Source organism: Watersipora subatra, chromosome 1 (genome assembly GCF_963576615.1).
Source record: "Watersipora subatra chromosome 1, tzWatSuba1.1, whole genome shotgun sequence".
NCBI lineage: Eukaryota > Metazoa > Bryozoa > Gymnolaemata > Cheilostomatida > Watersiporidae > Watersipora > Watersipora subatra.
The window spans coordinates 39,449,951-39,467,421 of NC_088708.1; the positions used below are offsets into that span (position 1 = coordinate 39,449,951).

The 17,471-nt window shown below is 35.8% G+C and overlaps 1 protein-coding gene across 2 annotated transcripts in view; it reads right to left on the bottom strand.

Moving 5' to 3' along the window:
* LOC137393796 (poly [ADP-ribose] polymerase tankyrase-1-like) overlaps positions 1–17,471 on the bottom strand; it is a 59,711-nt gene that overhangs the window by 27,219 nt on the left and 15,021 nt on the right. For both annotated transcript variants that reach the window (XM_068080498.1, XM_068080489.1), the window contains exons 4-9: positions 13,883–14,090; positions 12,597–12,741; positions 11,879–12,115; positions 11,658–11,752; positions 6,990–7,165; positions 3,911–4,065 (exon numbers count right to left, since the gene is read on the bottom strand). In XM_068080498.1, coding sequence (XP_067936599.1) covers positions 3,911–4,065; positions 6,990–7,165; positions 11,658–11,752; positions 11,879–12,115; positions 12,597–12,741; positions 13,883–14,090 — 1,016 coding nt within the window. The remainder of the gene's footprint in view (positions 1–3,910; positions 4,066–6,989; positions 7,166–11,657; positions 11,753–11,878; positions 12,116–12,596; positions 12,742–13,882; positions 14,091–17,471) is intronic.

Genomic DNA, 17,471 nt, shown 5'->3' on the forward strand with positions numbered 1-17,471 from the left:
AATGACTTCATACATCACCAACGCTATGTCTAAACGGTACGGCAAATGTTTGAAGTGTGGCATTTTACAAAAAAGGCCTAACACTAGTCAGGGAACATCATGACCGCTAAATACAAAGCAATGAATTTCAGATTTGAGGAGTTAAAGATGTGGTTGCGTCAAATTTGAGTTGATTTTAAAAGAAAGTATTTTTCCTTGTCTATCAGTTGATATGTTGTTTGTTGTGTTAGGTGATCTCATTGTCAAGATATTTGAAGATTAAAATCGAAAAAATTTGATCGCGGTAAAAACGCTCAGGTCAAAAAACATGCCCAGACTTGCCCAAAATGATGTAGCGTGTGATACAACCTGTCTTCATCTCTCGTATTCACATCGGCTATTGCAATAAAAGTCTAGTCCTACGCGGCTTTAGCGGCAAATATTTTATTTTGTATTAGCTCGTGTTAGCTAAAATAAAATTTAAAACCCAGCTACAGATACATTATTACCAATGTCTCAAACGCCTTAAACAAGGAAAACTAAAAACTTGTTTTATTAGCTTTTTCTAAATGCTGCGTAAACATCTTAGTACCGACTACCAATTCTACCGGTCTACGGTAATTATGTTTGAGCAAACTATGTAGAATGAGGTCCTTGTATTGGCAGTTCCGTCGCTACCCACACTAATTAAATACAGCCCCCCAAAAGTCCCGCCCACATGATGCCCGTCGTCTATCCTGGGAGCCTGTATATCATTCCCCACATCGAAAGCTAGTTTCTTAATAAGTAAAATAAGCAAGCCGCGTCTTTGAAAAGAATATGTGGCGAAACCAACTACATCCCTAAAAGTCATGTATCTTGTATAGTCGACTGTCAACGTTATCGAGTCATTATTGGTATCAATGTGTAGAAAAAAATTCACTGGTCACATTTGATTAGTTGATTCAAGTACTAAACAACTGGTCGGACTATGCCAAAGTGCCTGTCCATGCAGCTCTGATTGCGCTTCATAAATCCATCTATCAGACAAGAGTTCAGCACAGGTGTCAATGGGGCTATGATGTATTCAATGTTCTGCAAATCACGTTTTTAATTATCTTCAACAAGATTATCCCACGACCAAACGAGCGGATGCGAAGTTTGAGAGTTTTTATGATAAATGCATGTGCACACAACTTATGAAAATTAGTCATCAACAATGAGACGAAGCCTTGTCTCGAAATCTCATCAACAAATTTAACCGTCGTTTTGTAGAGTCGTTAAAGTATAATAACGATACAAAACACATATAAGCCTAATTAAATATATTACCAAGTCTTTGTATACCGTCAGTATTATCTTAAAACTTACCCATCTTATTGGATTATACACAAATAGACAAATTGATTTGGCTGAAATTCTTTACAAAACGCTTGACAAGCTACATGTAGGATTAATAAAAATTAGGATCGGAAATTGACACGTCGAGCGACAGAGAATAGAACGATCAAGTCGTGCGCATTTCACGAGAAAATAACATGCACATTTCACCAGCCTATAGCATTGTCGAATTGCCGAAGGTTTCTGTAATTAACGTAGGAGTACTGAAATCATTTCATTGCATGAAAGTTTCATTTTTGCCGATTTCAAAGTAACTGACATTTTAGACACTCTTGAGTGCTTTGGTATTCTAACTGATGTCCAACGCAGTGTAAGTAAAGGAAATGACGATGATTTTTTTCTAACGATCCTTATGAGGTTATTACAATACTTATAAGTTTGGATGACTACAAAACAATGATTACGTAGTACAGATTTTCTAAAAATCTATATAAATCTCACAACTTCTTGATATTGCTAGCTATGACGTTTTGAAATGTAAACAAAATTGTGCATTGGTTTTATATTATTACTATATTAATAATATTGGTTATTCTAATAACATCAGTGCATTTCACTTCTAATATTGGCCAATATTGCATTTCTTCTATTGCAGGGGAGAGATATAAACATATGATCTTTTCCTTTCATTATTGCTGTTTGTTGTATATAATAACACCCAGTACATTACAGCTACCATTGCAGTTATCCTATTGCACTGCAGTGCCATTTGACTGCTAATATTGCATTTCTCAACCATCAGTACCCTTTCTTTTTTCCAATATCTCTTTGGTTGTGGGCTGCATGACAGTGGAATTTCTATTTTTATTATATAATCTTTACAAAAGATTTTAATCTCGGCATAAAGCTTTTATTAAAAATATCCATCCAAATCATGGCCACACACATTGTTTCAGCTCATACAATAAAACAAATTCATCTACTGCAGCAAACTCAAACAAAACATCATGGTTTATGCAGCACACATTCAAGTCTCTCTTTACCATTTATGGCAGTTTCCACACTGACAAAGCTGCTTCGGCTGGTGGGACCACATAAACATCCTGTAATCAATAAAACAAATGCAATAAATATATGTCATTCATAGATATAACATTCTAACGCGTATCTACTGAAAGCTTTCAAATTGGGAGTTAGATAGATTGTGAGTGTAATTTTAAAAATGAATAAATGTTTAACAAAAGCATAAGTACGCCAAGCCAACGATTCGATGCTTTGGTTCTGGAAGTTAAAGATGTGCATTGATCAATCGATTTTCTTCACTTTCTACAAGTGAGAGTGAACATCCAAAGTCAAATCATGAATCTAATTTACTAGCTAAAACTACTATGGAAAATTTGAAGCAAATATAGCTAGGTGAAACGATAAAAAATTATAAAAATTAGTATATGTATTAATGAGTACTAAAATTATTACCTTCAGTATATTCATCAATCTAAGCCATTGTAGTGCTAGATGCTAGGGATTAAAAGGAAGCCGTCAAGAACACACCGTGCATATGTATCTCGCACGCGCGCACAGAAAATTACATTATAACCTCAAACAGGGAAATATAATCTGAGTGTACACTCAACAGTATATCTATAGGAGACTCAAAGTAAAAGATAAATTTACCTCCATTCTCCTATCTTCCTCTGTAGCACTTTAACCACCAGATGCTCAAAAAACTCGGAGTCACCTTCGCAGTAACGTTTTAGTAAATTTTACAATGCTGTTGTTCGCTCAATAAAACGTGTCGATCGAGTAACTCATTAAAGTAACGATGGTAATTAATTTAGTAAATATCGATGTCCATGCGATTCGATAATAGAGTAAAATCCCTAAATTTGAGATCACAGACAACGCATTTTACGAGTGTTAACATTTATTATGCCCTACATAAAAAATTTGTGCTGATGATTTGCTAATGAAGCGATCTTATATTTATCGCTCGTGAACTCTTTTCAGAAGTATCACTAGTTACGTCACGAATGAAGCACCCGCTGGAATCTGAGCTATTTAAAAGATGGCCTCATTCAAACGCATATATCTCTGGACAGGGTTGGTCTACAAAGACAAAAATGACATCAAATTGTAGCTGATGTTTTAGCCTTTTATTGGTCTTAATTTCGTTAAATCGACCTTTTTGACGCAACCACATCTTTAAATTCAAAGCTTACTGGCGTTGCATATTCTTTTTGTAAGATATACTTATGGGTAGATTTATGGGAATTTGGAATACATCTATGTTATTATAGAAGATAGAACTATATCTTAAGAGTCGATATATATATATATATATATCTATAATTATAGTAGTCAATAGAACAATATATAGAGGAGTCGTCATTTAGGAAACATGAAAACTGTCAGGTGTTCACAAGTGTTTCACAAACACAGTAACCTTGACAATCTGTCAAGGTAGCTTGATTCCAAAATAATGTCAGACGAAATGCTGACTGATGAGGTGAAACTCGCTACTGACCTGTTCATAGAAAAGAAAGCAACTAAGACACGTAAGCAGCAAGCACGCAAAGCTTATCCAAAAGAAGCTTGATAAAAACATGCTCACCTTAACGAGGTCCATATCACCAGTCTTTGCAGCGTCTAGGAGCTGTATGTCTACATCAGTGCCCCCAGTGAGGGGTCCTTCCCTAAGGAACTCTTGAACAGGTTCAGTGGCTAGCTGCGCTGCGCTATAGCCTTGCAGAGAGACGATGCTTATGTCTAGAATACATACCAATATGACGGGTTTTGTGCGAGTCTGACAAATGAATTCAATATTCCAAAAATTCTTGTGGCTATCTCAACACGGCTTACAATGGATCTACTCCACTTCGAGATCTACTCCACTTCCAAAAGCAAGTTTTGGCTGCAAACTGCAGCAAACATATCAATGAGTACTATGAGCTATTATGCAACATTGTTAAATAATAAATATAGATAAAAAATAACAATGTCTTCAAATTTAGAATGTGATAAAAATTGAAAATCCAACAAATTGCAAAGAATGACACAGGCCACAATATCATCGCAGGTCATATGCAAACAATAGATATCAACTGTTAGAGATATTTCTCCGTTTCTCGATGCATATTTATTAAGAGATCTTTGACAAGTTGGAGGTAAGTTAACAGATTTATTGCATCCAAGTTTCAATATTGCTTCACCGGAAAAAGGTGAGGAAAATATATGCGACATTCGCTTCGCCCGTAATAGGGCTAAATTTATCTTCTAAAAATTCTGATGAGCCATTTGAAAAATACACCGCAAAGCCTAAATTTAAACGCCGCCTCCGATTGACCGCTACTATAGAGGAAGGGTTGAAAAATAGAGCGCCGTGGCGTTCAATTAGAGGTTTTAAGGTGTACGTGAACTGCTGATAAATGAATTCAAATTAGTATATTCAAACTTTTGAATATATTACACAATCAACTAATAGAGTAAGCTAAAAACTAATGACTTAAAAGTTTGACTTTGAGATTTGAAAATATGATATGGTAAGTACGAGTAATTCATATCCAGCAGCAAATTGAAAGATGTGCTGGTCATAACTTATAAATTCATTCCTGGCACCAGACATGAAGAGTTGATGGCGCTACTATTAAAAAGCATTGTATTAATTTTGAAATTGATTCATTTTAGTTACCATAAATGCAATTGATGCAAAATTTAATATTGTTGTGACGAGCTTTACTCAGCTTATTGAAGTTTTGTAGTCAACCTATTGTATTCATACCTAATCTCATTTCAACCAGGTACACGAAGCAAATTTGGGACAGCAAATTTTTTCAAGTTTGAGGTTAGTAAAGGTTAACATTGCCTCTCATCTGAGTTTGTCGTTTGGCTGCTTCAATAGAGAGTTTGATCCAAATGAAGCAACACATTTTTTGTACCTTTAAAACATTTTGCTGTAACGTTATATTGACAAAATACTTTTTTTGGAAGATACACCGTTAAATATAGGCAACATTTACAACAAAGCTCATTTTTAATAGTTTATACAACAAACACATCAAACAAGCAAAGCTGTAGCCAAAAATAAACCTACACAACTACCTTTTAGCAAAAAAGTTATCCCTTGTGAAATAATACTCAAGAAAAACACCCATTTTTGAACTAACGAGTAGGCCTAACAAAGCAGGCACAACTCCAAAATGCACTGTTACATGTCAAACCAGCAGATTACATTAAAACAGCTGCCGAGTCGATGGATTGCGGCAGCCCAATAAAAGGTTACCATAACATGAAGAAGAGGCTTCTACCTAAACAAGTGTTCAATGTGCTAGAAACAGCACATATGCGTAGGTGTGTGTAAGTTTTATTTCATCAATTAATAGAAATAGAACAAAGCCATAATTAAGGCATAGTTAAAATATTGATTAAATGAAAAAAAAAATACATGAAAGCTTAATTCCTACATATTCCTCATATAAGGTATGAATTTATGTAATTTGTGTACATAAAAATCACCACGAAGAAGGTAAGTGTTAGCAATGAGATACAGCCCTCCCAAGGATAGGCGACGGCTATAATATGGGCGGCATTCAATGATTGTGCTCTGTTAATATTGTGCTAGCCTGGGTTTCAGAGCTAATACAATTTTCGCGGGGCGGTCGCGTTGCCTTGCTAGGTTTTGGAAAACACGACTCGCTGTTATCCTGTCATTAGCTCATTCAGTCAGTAGGCCCCACGGTTCACAATAGCGAACCTTGAATTTTTACAATGTAGGGGTAACACCTAACTAAAAACTAAAAAATGGATCCATGGAAAATAAAATATTTCAAATTATTTACTTTTACTAATTTTGAAATTGGTAGGTGTCGTAGTATATGCTTAAGTTAAATATAATTTACCGAAAATCACCCGAACAACAGCCTTTTTTTGTCCTAGTTTTTGATTAATATTTTGCCACCCCTAATATAAAATGACAAAGTCTTTCATCGTTGTCACATTGTTTTACCTGGCCAATAAGATGGGACAGCAGGCAAAGCTGTGGAGTGTAGTTTGCATACTAAAATCTAAATATAAAACCAAATTTGAGCTATTTTACGATTGCGACTATTAATATCACGAATTCTTGTGAATGGCAACTGACTGATCATAAGGTGACAATATTGGGCAACTATATTTATATGACAACAAAATGAAACCAACAGATCAGTAAAATAACCACTATTGTTCATAATATTTGTAAATTTACAAGGGGCTTTATTCAGCATTATTGTTTGTTCGGGTGCCGTGTTCGGGTTCATCCCAACAGAGCGCGATCATTAAGCCCCGTCCACATGATGCCCATCGCCTATCCTTGTGGGGGCTGTATATCATTGATGTTAGGCAATCACAAATTTACCCGCAAAACGCAACTGTAAAGTTTGCTTACTGTAGATGCTAGCATCAACCACTTCCCCAAAGTGAGCATTTTAATGCTCACTGTAGATGCTAGCATCAACCACTTTTCCAAAGTGAGCATTTTAATGCTCACTTACTGTAGATGCTAGCATCAACCATTTCTCAAAAGAGAGCATTTTAATGCTGTAAATGCAGCACCAATTGTCACAACTCATGAGATGAATGGCCAACTCCCGTGTCTGTCTCCCATTGTTATATCGCTGTGGTAATATATATTTACCATCAATATGAATTCTTACCTATATTGTAGGCCATGAGAAGCTTGCAGGCTTGTACGTTTCCCTGCTGGGCTGCCCTATGAAGTGCCGTCTGCCCCAAGTTGTCCAAAGCATTCACCTTTGTTCCCTTCTCAAGCAGCAACTCCATCACATCATAGCTGCTCTTGTCGGTGGCAAGGTGTAGGGCTGTGAGGAAGCTGTTGGACAGAACTGACAGCATGAAGCCAGAGAAAATGAAATAGTTGTAGTATTGCAACAAACAGTGCATGAGTGAGTGCCACGGAAGATGGAAGAAGATACAGGAAGCCCTCAGCTCATTTCCTAGTAATGAACGAAGGAGAATCGATGACGCCTACAACACCTGGTGACACCACTACCATGCAAGCAGGTTCAACCATATGAGAGACAGTTGTACCAGAGCCTTTCTTTCAGAAACTTCATCATGAATACACAATTTAAAAGAGTTTAACAAAACCTTTGGAACTGTGTAGAAGAAATAACTTTTCATAATAATGTATGGAAGATTTGAAAGCCTTGATCCTCCCTTTTATTGGCATGTCACAAATCCAAATAATATGCGGAGCGGCTAATTTCATGACGCACTGAAGGGAGACATTCTACAATCTACACACATGTAAGTTTAAGAACTATGGATGTTAAATTGCCCTGTGTAGCAAATGTAGCAAGCATTGACCTCCATGAAAATAGTACAGAGTAGACATATCATATAAAGCCATGTTGAAACAGTTCCGTTCTACAGTATCATATAAAGCCAAGTTAAACCAGTCCCGTTCTACAGAAATAGAATAATTAGGGTGTTCCGGTTCCATGTAGACAGTGCAAACATCTTTATCGAAAGGGTATAACTGTATTCAATTTGTACTTCTATCAGCTCCTAAAACACTGCTACAAATATGAAACTAGAACATTTTTATATTTGCTGCAGGTTTACAAAAAACTTGAGTAGACTTTCTGTTAGAAAGATGTACTGTCGAACTTGAGCAGACTTTCTGTTAAAAAGATGTACTGTCGAACTTGAGTAGACTTTCTGTTAGAAAGATGTACTGTCGAACATGAGTAGACTTTCTGTTAGAAAGATGTACTGTCGAACTTGAGCAGACTTTCTGTTAGAAAGATGTACTGTCGAACTTGAGCAGAATTTCAGTTAGAAAGATGTACTGTCGAACTTGAGAAGACTTTCTGTTAGAAAGATGTACTGTCGAACTTGAGTAGACTTTCTGTTAGAAAGATGTACTGTCGAACTTGAGCAGACTTTCTGTTAGAAAGATGTACTGTCGAACTTGAGCAGACTTTCTGTTAGAAAGATGTACTGTCGAACTTGAGCAGACTTTCTGTTAGAAAGATGTACTGTCGAACTTGAGTAGACTTTCTGTTAAAAAGATGTACTGTCGAACTTGAGCAGACTTTCTGTTAGAAAGATGTACTGTCGAACGTGAGTAGACTTTCTGTTAAAAAGATGTACTGTCGAACTTGAGCAGACTTTCTGTTAAAAAGATGTACTGTCGAACTTGAGTAGACTTTCTGTTAGAAAGATGTACTGTCGAACTTGAGTAGACTTTCTGTTAGAAAGATGCACTGTCGAACATGAGTAGACTTTCTGTTAGAAAGATGTACTGTCGAACTTGAGCAGACTTTCTGTTAGAAAGATGTACTGTCGAACTTGAGTAGACTTTCTGTTAAAAAGATGTACTGTCGAACTTGAGTAGACTTTCTGTTAGAAAGATGTACTGTCGAACTTGAGCAGACTTTCTGTTAAAAAGATGTACTGTCGAACTTGAGTAGACTTTCTGTTAGAAAGATGTACTGTCGAACATGAGTAGACTTTCTGTTAGAAAGATGTACTGTCGAACTTGAGCAGACTTTCTGTTAGAAAGATGTACTGTCGAACTTGAGCAGACTTTCAGTTAGAAAGATGTACTGTCGAACTTGAGCAGACTTTCTGTTAGAAAGATGTACTGTCGAACTTGAGCAGACTTTCTGTTAGAAAGATGTACTGTCGAACATGAGTAGACTTTCTGTTAAAAAGATGTACTGTCGAACTTGAGCAGACTTTCTGTTAGAAAGATGTACTGTCGAACTTGAGCAGACTTTCTGTTAGAAAGATGTACTGTCGAACATGAGTAGACTTTCTGTTAAAAAGATGTACTGTCGAACATGAGTAGACTTTCTGTTAGAAAGATGTACTGTCGAACTTGAGCAGACTTTCTGTTAGAAAGATGTACTGTCGAACTTGAGCAGACTTTCAGTTAGAAAGATGTACTGTCGAACTTGAGCAGACTTTCTGTTAGAAAGATGTACTGTCGAACTTGAGCAGACTTTCTGTTAGAAAGATGTACTGTCGAACATGAGTAGACTTTCTGTTAAAAAGATGTACTGTCGAACTTGAGCAGAATTTCAGTTAGAAAGATGTACTGTCGAACTTGAGAAGACTTTCTGTTAGAAAGATGTACTGTCGAACTTGAGTAGACTTTCTGTTAAAAAGATGTACTGTCGAACTTGAGCAGACTTTCTGTTAGAAAGATGTACTGTCGAACTTGAGCAGACTTTCAGTTAGAAAGATGTACTGTCGAACTTGAGCAGACTTTCTGTTAGAAAGATGTACTGTCGAACTTGAGCAGACTTTCTGTTAGAAAGATGTACTGTCGAACTTGAGCAGACTTTCTGTTAGAAAGATGTACTGTCGAACTTGAGTAGACTTTCTGTTAGAAAGATGTGCTGTCGAACTTGAGTAGACTTTCTGTTAAAAAGATGTACTGTCGAACTTGAGCAGACTTTCTGTTAGAAAGATGTACTGTCGAACTTGAGTAGACTTTCTGTTAAAAAGATGTACTGTCGAACATGAGCAGACTTTCTGTTAAAAAGATGTACTGTCGAACTTGAGTAGACTTTCTGTTAGAAAGATGTACTGTCGAACTTGAGTAGATTTTCTGTTAGAAAGATGCACTGTCGAACATGAGCAGACTTTCTGTTAGAAAGATGTACTGTCGAACTTGAGCAGACTTTCTGTTAGAAAGATGTACTGTCGAACTTGAGTAGACTTTCTGTTAAAAAGATGTACTGTCGAACTTGAGCAGACTTTCTGTTAGAAAGATGTACTGTCGAACTTGAGCAGACTTTCTGTTAGAAAGATGTACTGTCGAACTTGAGTAGACTTTCTGTTAAAAAGATGTACTGTCGAACTTGAGCAGACTTTCTGTTAGAAAGATGTACTGTCGAAGGTGAGTAGACTTTCTGTTAAAAAGATGTACTGTCGAACTTGAGTAGACTTTCTGTTAAAAAGATGTACTGTCGAACTTGAGCAGACTTTCTGTTAGAAAGATGTACTGTCGAACTTGAGCAGACTTTCTGTTAAAAAGATGTACTGTCGAACTTGAGTAGACTTTCTGTTAAAAAGATGTACTGTCGAACATGAGCAGACTTTCTGTTAGAAAGATGTACTGTCGAACTTGAGCAGACTTTCTGTTAGAAAGATGTACTGTCGAACTTGAGTAGACTTTCTGTTAGAAAGATGTACTGTCGAACTTGAGCAGACTTTCTGTTAGAAAGATGTACTGTCGAACTTGAGTAGACTTTCTGTTAAAAAGATGTACTGTCGAACTTGAGTAGACTTTCTGTTAGAAAGATGTACTGTCGAACTTGAGTAGACTTTCTGTTAGAAAGATGTACTGTCGAACTTGAGCAGACTTTCTGTTAGAAAGATGTACTGTCGAACTTGAGTAGACTTTCTGTTAAAAAGATGTACTGTCGAACTTGAGTAGACTTTCTGTTAGAAAGATGTACTGTCGAACTTGAGTAGACTTTCTGTTAGAAAGATGTACTGTCGAACTTGAGCAGACTTTCTGTTAGAAAGATGTACTGTCGAACTTGAGTAGACTTTCTGTTAAAAAGATGTACTGTCGAACTTGAGTAGACTTTCTGTTAGAAAGATGTACTGTCGAACTTGAGTAGACTTTCTGTTAGAAAGATGTACTGTCGAACTTGAGCAGACTTTCTGTTAGAAAGATGTACTGTCGAACTTGAGTAGACTTTCTGTTAGAAAGATGTACTGTCGAACTTGAGCAGACTTTCTGTTAGAAAGATGTACTGTCGAACTTGAGCAGACTTTCTGTTAGAAAATGTACTGTCCAACTTGAGCAGACTTTCTGTTAGAAAGAAGTACTGTCTAATTGACTAAAAACACTTTCTAGATTGAGTTTTAATTCCTGTTGATATAAAAATGACACATTATTAACACATGCTAGTAGTACACTTGACCGGTTTTTTTCATTACTGTTATTTCAATAAATATTCTTTCTAATAATAAATCAAGAAACCAGCTATAGTTGTTTGTTTGAGGAACTGATGGCTGAAAGCTAACCTACCTGCTCAGCTTCTCTAAAACTAGTAATTGTAATAAAGCGAAAATTCACAACACTAAATTTTTTAAAGACTGCAAATGTACACAATTATTTACACGTAGAAATTTTAATGGAGGTGCATATAAAGAATAAAACAACTCAGCCACACTCGAAAAGCCAAGCTCACAACTAACAAAGTATCAAACAGTGTCTAAACCGCACCAAAAGACAACATTATGAGCGCTGCCTTCTGGTGCGACTTCTGTCTAGTAAACGCTGACTAGACAGAAAGATTACATTGAAACGAAGCAACACTGTACGTATGTCTTACTCTTTGTTTTTCTCGTTAATCAGTGATGGACCTTTACGTATGAGAAGCTCTGCAAGCTGTTTCTTCTTTGGAAAAGGAGAACAGACAGCGCAGTGCTGCAAGACAACCAGAAACAAAATGTAATGTTTAACATAACCGCAACATGCAAATTTGACATGCCAAAAGAACCTAAAAACTAACAACAACTATTCGATATCAAATGCTTAAGGCTGGTAACGCACTAGAGCTGTGTCTCCTGTGAACGGATGTTTGAAGCTGATTAGGGCTATGTTTTCCCCAGCAATGCTCCGCTTAAGTTTAGTTGTGTCCGCTTGCCTTGCTGCCTCCAACACCTGATGACCTTTAAACTCATAGTGCAACCTCTCCTGCAGGTCACGCTGCGCGACATCCACAGCTGCCTTGTTATGACAATTTGGAAGAGTAGGGTCTGCGCCATGAGCGAGTAGCAAGGAGCAGACCTACATGAAATAAATAGCTCATACTGAAAGACACCACAATTTTAAGAGAAATACGGTATAGGAATGTTTTATAATAATATATATGTAATGTGCTATGTTGGTGGCCTTGCTGTTCGATTTTAAAGTAGCCAGTCCAAGATGGTCAGACGGCAGAAAAGAATTGAGACATGCACAATAGCTTTCATAACTTTGTTCACAAGAAACAAACAAATTGCTGCATAATGGCAGCCTACTTGGATAAACCTTAAAAAATACAGCAGCCTATAGAGTCACACAGATGCAAGTAACTAGAAAGCAGCCATAACATAGCGAAAACGATAAAACCACATAATGCACTTGAGAAAACTGATGTTCTGATTGTAGTGCCACAAGGAATGCAAGCTGACTGACAGAGAGATCACAAGCATAGCCTATTCTACCGTATAACCACAACCAACCACAACAGACTGCTAAGCTGACCGGGTGCATAGTAAAGCCATACCTCGACTCTGTATTTAGAGGCTGCCTCGTGGAGAGGAGTGAACTGCCAAAGATCCATTGTGTTGACATTGGCACCAGCTTTAAGCAACATCTCTGTCACCTCGAAGTGGCCGTACGAGCAGGCATTGTGAAGTGGCACCAGGCCTCTAAACGCAGAAGATTCACAGAATGCTACAGCAGCAGCAACGCTACACCAAACATTTCAGACTGCAAGTCTCGTCTTCGGAGAGTGCGGTAGCAAACACAATTTCACAATTTAGTGATTACCCAGTTATATACATACATGTATAATCTAGTGATTAATCTAGTTATATACATATAATCTAGTGATTACTCTAGTTATATACATATAATCTAGTGATTACTCTAGTTATATACATATAATCTAGTGATTACTCTAGTTATATACATATAATCTAGTGATTACTCTAGTTATATACATATAATCTAGTGATTACTCTAGTTATATACATATATTCTAGTTATTACTCTAGTTATATACATATAATCTAGTGATTACTCTAGTTATATACATATATTCTAGTTATTACTCTAGTTATATACATATAATCTAGTGATTACTCTAGTTATATACATATAATCTAGTGATTACTCTAGTTATATACATATAATCTAGTTATTACTCTAGTTATATACATATAATCTAGTGATTACCCTAGTTATATACATATAATCTAGTTATTACTCTAGTTATATACATATAATCTAGTGATTACTCTAGTTATATACATATAATCTAGTGATTACTCTAGTTATATACATATAATCTAGTGATTACCCTAGTTATATACATATAATCTAGTGATTACCCTAGTTATATACATATAATCTAGTGATTAATCTAGTTATATACATATAATCTAGTGATTACTCTAGTTATATACATATAATCTAGTGATTACTCTAGTTATATACATATAATCTAGTGATTACTCTAGTTATATACATATAATCTAGTGATTACTCTAGTTATATACATATAATCTAGTGATTACTCTAGTTATATACATATAATCTAATTATTACTCTAGTTATATACATATAATCTAGTGATTACTCTAGTTATATACATATAATCTAGTGATTAATCTAGTTATATACATATAATCTAGTGATTACTCTAGTTATATACATATTATCTAATTATTACTCTAGTTATATACATATAATCTAGTTATTACTCTAGTTATATACATATAATCCAGAAGGCTCAGTTCAGGGATTTTTTCCGCTAGGTTAATATTTAGCACAAATCCAGCCACTGACCCTTTATCCTTAGCGTGTACATCAGCTCCCTGTTGCAGGAGAAGCTGGACTATTCTAGACCTATTGTAGCCAGCAGCCAGGTGGAGTGGGGTTGACTTTCGGCCATCAGATGCATGGCAATTAACATTGAGAGGTGTTAGGTAAGTCATCAACTTCTCCTCATTCCCACTCCGGGCAGCTTCCAACAACTCATCTTTCTTGTACTCTCCTAGCGAACAGATAAACAGGTCAACATGATCGTATTTTACTGCAGACTACTTCAGTGGATCGAACAAGGACACAGTTAAAGTTATGGAGAAATATATTTGGGTCTGTTCATAAATAAATGAATTTTTAGATTTTTTCAAGGTTTTAAAAATAACTTTTTGCATTCAATAGTAAACACCTGCAATTGTAGAAATCAGTGACTCTCCTAAAGATATGTTATGTCTATGTATCACAAAATCATTATTAGATCATGAGTATTTTACGCAACATTTTAAAGGTTGACTTGCAACAAAATTCACGTTACAGTTATTTGATATGAAAAGGTTCATCATGTCTTACTCTGTTGTGTTGTATGTGCAAAATATGTGGGAATGTGATTACAAGCTTTTAAAAGCTCAAAACCGAACAGTTAATCGCAGCCACACGATACCGCCGTAGTTTGGATTCCCTTTCCAAAACGGCTCAAATGGGACGTAGTTGTTACAGGATGGTTTCTGTTTACACTTTTATGCAACCTCATTCGTCAAAATATTTTCACAAATATACTTCACGCATTCAATATAACCGTGTCTATTGTTCTTACGCGTCTGTTTTATCGTCATTGTAATGCTGTCGCTTTTAGCACTGATATCTTATAACTTACCATAAAATATCGTTAAACTTTTTAATCTTAGCTCGAAGGAGTACATATCATTGTCTGATAATCATGACGAGCCTGTTGGTTACCTATGATAATCGAAAATGCTGCAAAAATTATTTTCGAAGTATTGGGCTACATGATCAGATTACGACTTGACGATTAGTCCAAACCGAAACAAAACTGTAAAGTAGCGAGCATCTATATTTGATACGGAATCTTCGGTAAAACCCAAAGTGTTTGTCATAAACTAGTGCTAAAATAAGTTTTATATTGAGCTTTTTATTGGCCTTTCAATTCACGTGAGAACATCACGTGACAATACGTGAGAACATCACGTGACAGGACGATAACCAAACTGTAATGAATACGTCAGATAAATAAAGAGATTCCAATCTACAGCGGCTTTTCGTTTTTGAGCTTTTAAAAGCTTGTAATCACATTTCCACGTATTTGGCACCTACAACACAAAAGAGTAAGATATGGTGAATCTTTTTATACCAAATAACTGTAATGTGAATTTTGTTGCACGTCAACCTTTAAACAAAATATCTTTAGAAACTCCGCTAATATTCAACAGGGGTTTAGAACATTGAGCCATGATTAACTGTTGTAATTGTATTATGTGACCTGTCTACTATCTGTAAAAACATTCAAAACTTTCTATTTAGATTGATGTTCACCAGGCATGCTCTATACTGCAGGCATATTCTTTGTTGCACCGGTGACAAAAAACATGAAAAATTTAGCCTAGCACTGTTATTTTTCATCAGAAAAATTATTCTTTTATTATCCTAAATTAATTTCACATCTATTTGAAGCTGAAAAGCAGACCTTCACTGCAACTTAAAATTGTCCTTATAATTGTGTCACCGTTGCAACATGTCACTGTTGAAACTTCCCTAAAGCAAGCGTTAGTTTGGTCATTATCTACTAATTTACTGTACAAATTATTAAGTATATCATAATAGGCAAAGATCAAAGGGAATATAGGCCCCATTGATCTGCACCCCAGTTTTCTGTACCCCATTTCCAACAGTGCCCCATTTCAATGGGGCACTGTTAAAAAACGGGTACAGAAAACTAAACATGAAGACAAAATTTTCGACGCGGTCACATGTTTAACTAATAATTGGCATAGATTTCTATCACACTGCTACGTAAAAGATGCACAGTCGTCGTATTATGAGTCAAAAATTAATCTCAATGAAAATGAGGTAGTTGCTCAACAAGGGAACTTCAGTGAAAATTACCAAAACTTTTCACCAAGACGAGATCTAATCAGCACACTGGTCCTATACATAGATTACATTATTCCCAAATGTGCTCTGGAGTTCTGCTGGTGCAAAATGTTTGTGTTCTGTAAGTGACTGTACCACTCATAATAAGTACGCTGTGCATACCTTCATGGGCAAGCTCATTGGCAAAATACGCGCTGCTGATATCAAAGTAACCAGTCTCAAAATCTTTTTTGCCACATCACATGGCAAAGAACCAGCAGATGGTTTGGGTGGAGCTTTAAAAAGGCTTATGCGACAAAAAGTACTAAGGGCAAGTTGATAGTAAAAGATGCCAAAGATTTGGCCATGACATGTAATGAATCTACAGCAGAAATTATTGTGATTCCCATTACTACTATTTTTGAAGAGTGAATTTTTAGATCAGCGCTGGCTGCTTATACATGCCTCGAAGGGTATTCAGCAAGTACATTATGTGTAAGCAACAAACAAATACTCTGCTTTATATAGTCGAGTTAGCCAGAGTTCTGACCACAAAAAAGTACTCTTTCGAACAACTAGATGGTGTTGAAACTGAACCTGCTTCACCATGTTTAGATGATGGCAGTCACAATGATGAAGGTGGTAATAACCAGAAAATTCCCAAGATAAAAGTAGCCGACTTTGTTTTAAAGGTTGACTTTTAATATTATCATTGCGCTTCATGTTTTTTAATTTTAGATAATCTAATTACTGCTAAATGTATGTGTATATATAAACTCTCGATTTTAGTTAGCACATCACAATTATGTTTGTTAGTTTTTACTTCGTGTTAGTTATGTTTAAATTGATAATTTCATTATATTTTATCATATCAATAAACCATATGCATTAAAAAATAATCTATAGCACTTCAAAATTCAGACGAATTGTAACGGTGACAAAAAGCTGTTGCAACGGTGACAAATGTTAAGGCTTGTAATTTACTTTCATCTTGACATATATCATCTAGTGCGACATGGTTTCTATTGTAGCTATGCGTGTTCTAAACATCATAACTCAGCAAGACCATTGTGGTGTATCATAAATCACAGAGTTTTTCAAATAGCTAAAGTAACTTATGAAATCGCAATTTTGACATTGCAAGGGTGACACACATTTTTGAAATGTTTGAAGAAACTAGACGAGTTGTGCACATAACCAATATATAATTCCATAGAGAATTTAAGCTCTATCAGAATATAGCGTTAAATAGTTCGAATAGTTAATAAATCAAAGGATCCTTAATAAGCAACTACATGCGAAAAACCTCTCTAAATGTTGCAACAGTGATTATGGACAGACAGATAATGTTTACAGTTTTTATCAACACAGAAACATCAAATTGCAATAATTTCCATGTAAGAATTTTCCATCCTGTATGGCAAGACAATCTTTCTAGACTGATCTAGACGCTGGTCAGTACAAGTACAGTAGATGCTCCTATAATGTATAGCTCCTACAACGTAAATTCCACAAAACAAAGAAT